Source organism: Rhododendron vialii, chromosome 1a (genome assembly GCF_030253575.1).
Source record: "Rhododendron vialii isolate Sample 1 chromosome 1a, ASM3025357v1".
In the NCBI taxonomy this organism is placed as follows: domain Eukaryota; kingdom Viridiplantae; phylum Streptophyta; class Magnoliopsida; order Ericales; family Ericaceae; genus Rhododendron; species Rhododendron vialii.
Window position 1 is genome coordinate 39,776,994 of NC_080557.1, and position 5,124 is coordinate 39,782,117.

Here is a 5,124-nt window from a genome sequence, read left to right on the forward strand (position 1 = left end):
CAAATCAATTACCTAAAACCCACCACCGTAGACTAAGGAGCCACTGCCCCTGGCTCTCCCCCTTTTACCTGCCGCTTCTTTTCTTTTATACCCATAGTGACTCATCCCCCAAGTGGTTTGTTGCATGACACATATATTCATTAAACATCCAATTCTGTTTTTACTTCTACTACTTTTGCTCCCTTATCCGTTCATAGTAGTGAATGCTCACCCCAACCAAATCACGTGGACTATTACACGAAATCCAATAATTTGTCTTCCTACCATTTAAAATATTATGCCTTGCTATTTATTTCAAATAAATGGTTGGGGTATTACATATACCTTCACAATCAAAATATTTTTGGTTGTATTAGGTCTATGCGAGGATATATATATACATTTTTCGTTGATTCGTTAAGGCTCGTGAATAAACTCGAGCTCGAGCCGAGCAAGCTTTGCTCGGCTCAAGCTCGGCTCGTTAAGTTTTCATTGAGCTCGAGCTTGTTTTCGTTAAAAACTTAGGCTCCGTTCCAGAACACCTTCTTAAAAAATAAGTACTTATTTCACATTTTCAAACTCAAAAATAGTGTAAATAAAAAATACTGTAATTTTTTAATTTTTTTTACACTGTATAAAAGATCTCGATATCTCATCGAGATCTTTCAAATAAGATCCATATTGCATATTTTTAAATTTTAATGAACCAATTATTTTTGAGTTTGAAATTGCCTTCTTAAAAAATAAAAACTTATTCTACATTCCGAAACGGGACCTTAATAAACAAGCTTGAACACCGTAAAGCTCGGCTCGTTTGCAGCCATAATTCCTGTGACAAGTCTTTACCCATTTTCCGCTTGACAAAAAAAAAAACCCTTGTCTTGCCATTGGCTCCCTTTTCGTCTCACTTAACAAAACGCGCTCCGGATAAGATCATCACGATAGCTATCGCACCCTGTGCCGAACATACACACAGAGAGAGAGAGAGAGAGAGTGGGAGGGAACAAGGCCAGTGAGTTTCGGCAATGGCATCGACATCGGCAACTCTATCATGGGCTTCCACCTCATGGCTTAACTCCCACAACCCGACCAAATCCACTAACCAAACCACCTCAGCCTTCGTGGTGGTGGCCCAGAAGAAGGCCAGGAAAATCCGGAAGGTACCCGGTGCAGCACACAACCCGAAACCTGTTCATTCTCATTTTCAGCTCATTTCCTTCATTTTTTTTTGTCAATTTTCGGACTTAATTTCCAATGGGTTTGTGGTGCGTTGCAATCAGATAATACTGAAGGAGGACGTGGCCGACTTGGGAACGAAAGGGGACCTTCTCGAGGTCAAACCCGGCTATTTCAGGAACTACCTGCTGCCCATGGGCATGGCCCAGATTGTCACTCCTCGCTTGATCAAGTATTGTCCCAACTTGAAAACCATTTGCATTTGGCAAATTGATCGATTTTTGTTGTTTTTAACTTTATGGGTTTTGCTTTGCGTTCTTTTTGTGCTTCAATTTCGGTCTCCGAGCATTAGTGTTATTGATTTACAGTGTGTGGCTGTTTCGGTGTCTCTTTCCTTTGTGGCGTAGGCAAGGTGTTTGTTGAAATGATTTTTAGGGGGCATAGTTGATTGGTGTCAATTGAAGATAACTAGTTATAAGGAACTTGTTTGATGGGACTGGATGAAATGTTAATGGAACAAGAGTAGGGTAATTTAGAGGAGGGAAACTAATGCAGAGCAAAAAGTGAACATCCAACTGATATGTCTCTTTTAGTGTTTGAGTGTTTTGGTCGGACATGTTGTAACTACCCCTTGCACTTATCAGATGCAAGAAGAAAATGTTATGGGTAATTTTGGAAATTGGAAATGAGCTAGCCTCAATTTTGAGTCCATAACGATATGGTGCTCTCCCTGTACAGACAGAATAGATTGCAATAGGAAGATCCGAATTTTCCGGTCACCTTGGCAGAAGAATGCGTATATGGGAGTGGGATGATGTCACCGTTGGATATGCTTAAAAAAGGACAACTTCTGTAATTCATTCTGTTATAATCAGAAACGAAAGAAAAATAAGATTGTACCTCACGTGTATGCACATCCTACAATAGCGTCACTCACTAAGTAGTAACTTCATGTTTCAAACACTTCTTATAAGCAGGCTCACTCAACAAATTTTTTACATGCATATGACATTGGTAAACTATGGGAATTGTCTCTCTTAACTCCGTTCTTTTCATTCTTATCTATGTAATTCCGAGTCATTGAAATAGAGATTCCTTGCTCAAAGATGTTCATTTGTGCGTGTATCAGATCAATGTTGTTGCATAATTAATACGGACCAGTGTGCATCCTAAAAAACTGCCTTATGATCATATTTCGGAATCTTATAGTATGAGATGATTTTGACCGTGGCTTTAGATGGCGGGTGCGGGTGCACCCATTATTGTTGTGGAAGAGATTTATCTGGTTAAAGTGTTCACCCATTTCTTCCTTCCTTTTCTTCCAGGGAAATGCGGATGGAAGTGGAGAGAATTGAAGCTGAGAAAAGACGGGTAACGAAATACTGTGGATTTCTGAATTACATCTTGACAAAAACTGCAAATTATATTCCTTCTCAAATGCCTGCCTGAAGTGTTAGTGTGTGTGCATTCTGATTATGGAAACTAGATGCAGTAATTTAGCTTCATAGTGTTGTCTTTATGCGACACCACCTTACAGTCTTCTCTGTGATCTGTATTACGGGTTCGCAGGCCTTATTGGTGCAACCCTTATAGTTTTCAAAGGTCTGCGTGGACTGGTAGGGCTTTGATATTATCTTGTATGCAGGTAAAAGAAGAGGCTGAACAGCTTGCTTTAATGTTTCAAACTGTTGGCGCATTCAAGGTGAAGCGCAAGACTGCGAAAGGAAAGCAAATCTTTGGCAGGTGAGTTTCATGTAGCACCTCTCTCTTTTTTTGGTGGTGAATCTATTCTTTTGTTCGCATGATTCCAATATCTCCTTATTTTGGCAGTGTTACTTCTCAAGATCTTGTTGACATAATCAAGGTACAGCTTCAAAGGTACTGTCTTCAAATCTACTCAGGCTAAAGATGTTTGTCACCTCTACAAGGGTTGTAATTTCTTAAAGATTTATTGTTTATGTGTCCTCACATATTCTGGCATCTTTTGCATGCCTCATTTTTTCTTGCGTGGGGCTTTAGATTGTTAACCAATTTCTTAAATGAACTTGTAGAAGTTAAAGTATCTCTGTTCCTTTTTCCCTCTTTCTCAAGGATATGCCTGTACTACCATTATAAGGGCTAAATTTTGGTATTTCCCTTATATCTTTCACCTGTGAGTGTATAGAACACAAGCTGGATAGTAAATGTTAAAGCAAGTCAAAAAGCATTATTTTCATCGATCATGGATGGAATATCGAGTTAACTTTGTTCTCACTATCATCTTTACTCATGTATCGAATCGTCATCGATACAACAATAAGCAACGTACTAGTTCCCTTCATGGATGTTGGATTTTATACTTATATTTATTTCCTGTCTTTCTTTATCCTTAGGGATGTGGACAAAAAAATTATCACTCTACCAGAGATCCGGGAAACAGGGGAATATTTGGCGGAGCTGAAGCTTCACCCAGAAGTCACAGCGCAAATAAGATTGAATGTTTATGGCAATTGAGGATAGACATCTCTGAAGCCCGCAGAGCTGAAATTTGGGTTTGCGTCAAGGTAAGCAATTGTCTGGTAGGGATTTATTAGAGGAGAATACAAAGTTCATGATAGTATCAGAACTCAAGTGGTGATAGAAACTTACGACTGGACAAGTAATCAACTAATGTGAGAGCCCTCTGGTCCTCGATGGCTTGAAACCAATTTCTTCAAACTTTTTCCCTAACACTCATAACCATGGAGCTCATGCTTTCCTTGTCCTCCGCTACTCTTTTTGGTATTCAGACTCAGAATAGTTTTCGAGCTGGCATTGAAAGAACCATATTTCTTGCTTCGGAGAGCCGAGTACTCTGTCTCATTGGGACGGAAGCAGCGGGCTACTGTCTTTTGAGAAAATGGCCAGAACACTTAGTGCACAGAGAGAAACTTTTGCATAATGTTAGCTAGTATTCTTATTTGGTTTGGGAATCAAGTTTTATTCAGACTCAGTATAGTTTTGAAGCTGGTATTGAAAGAACCATATTTCTTGCTTCGGAGAGCCAAGTTTTCTGTCTCACTGGGACGAAAGACACGGACTACTGTCTTTTGAGAAACTGGCCTGTACACTTGGTTCACAGAGAGAAACTTTTGCATAATGTAGCTAGTATTAGTTGGTTTGGGAATCAAGTTTGACTTAGCCTTCTTCCAACTATCTTTTACTGATGTTCAGCCTGAAACTAAAAATTTCAGGAAAATTTTCTACTGTGTCAGTACAGATAGATGCATGCAGGTTCTAAACTTCGGGGTGTCTGACATTTTTGCTACCAACAGCTATGTGATTTTGTGATGTCTGCTAAATAGATCTATTACCATTTGTTGGTGCAGGAGGAGAGGTTGCCAAGGCATTTACCGGAATCAAAGAAAAGTCTGATGCAGGACACCAAATGTGTTGGTGCTTCTTTTGAGATACAAGGGACTAGATCCCTGCTTTGTAATCATCGACCCGAATTCAAGAATGAAATGAAAACTCGTTTCTCCCTCTCCTTTCTTTCAGTTTTCTGATTTCTTGAGAATGATTTCATAATTTCTTCATGGTATTTAGAGCCCTAGCGACGAAAGTTCCCTAATCAAATCAAAATAGTGAAAATGCAGTCTCGATGCCAGCAGCCCTAGCTTTTCTGGTCTCAAATTTTCACTTGCTCGTGACAATCAAGTTAAGTTCTGATAACTATCTCCTCTGGAAGACTCAAGTCTGTGCAAACGGTCTGATTAAGCTGAATACCTTGACGCAAACCCGAAATAATGTATCAATTTGCAGAAGTTGCTTCCAAGCTTATTGGGAGTACTGTTTTTTGCTTGTTGACAGAGAGTGGTATTCTCTGCTCCTGTTAAATAAAGTATGCAAGGAGAGAAATTGCAAATCTGATGAAACCATTGGAAAATACTTAAGTTTCACTGTGCAAAATCAATAGTGCACTAAATTTTTTGTCCATTTGTAACAACTACT

At 39.3% G+C, this 5,124-nt stretch overlaps 1 protein-coding gene across 2 annotated transcripts; it reads left to right on the forward strand.

Annotated features, from left to right (window-relative positions):
- The first annotated feature begins 862 nt into the window (after window positions 1–862).
- Window positions 863–4,656, forward strand: LOC131334348 (large ribosomal subunit protein bL9c). Of its 2 annotated transcripts, none has more exons than XM_058369321.1 (7): window positions 863–1,139; window positions 1,260–1,387; window positions 2,481–2,526; window positions 2,801–2,898; window positions 2,986–3,033; window positions 3,528–3,698; window positions 4,479–4,656. In XM_058369321.1, exons 1-6 carry the CDS (start codon window positions 1,005–1,007, stop codon window positions 3,646–3,648), a joined length of 576 nt encoding a protein of 191 aa, XP_058225304.1. In that variant the 5' UTR covers window positions 863–1,004; the 3' UTR covers window positions 3,649–3,698; window positions 4,479–4,656. The 2 variants fall into 2 exon arrangements, with proteins under 2 accessions (XP_058225304.1, XP_058225296.1); XM_058369313.1 differs by having other exon boundaries at window positions 4,503–4,656.
- The last annotated feature ends 468 nt before the right edge of the window (window positions 4,657–5,124 follow it).

What these genes read in the sequence shown, in the direction of transcription:
- LOC131334348 (XM_058369321.1), top strand. Translation starts at nt 1,005, where the DNA reads ATGGCATCGACATCGGCAACTCTATCATGGGCTTCCACCTCATGGCTT. An exon ending in GTCACTCCTCGCTTGATCAA is followed by an intron (nt 1,388 to 2,480) that starts GTATTGTCCCAA and finishes CTTTTCTTCCAG; the next exon opens with GGAAATGCGGATGGAAGTGG. An exon ending in GGAAAGCAAATCTTTGGCAG is followed by an intron (nt 2,899 to 2,985) that starts GTGAGTTTCATG and finishes TTATTTTGGCAG; the next exon opens with TGTTACTTCTCAAGATCTTG.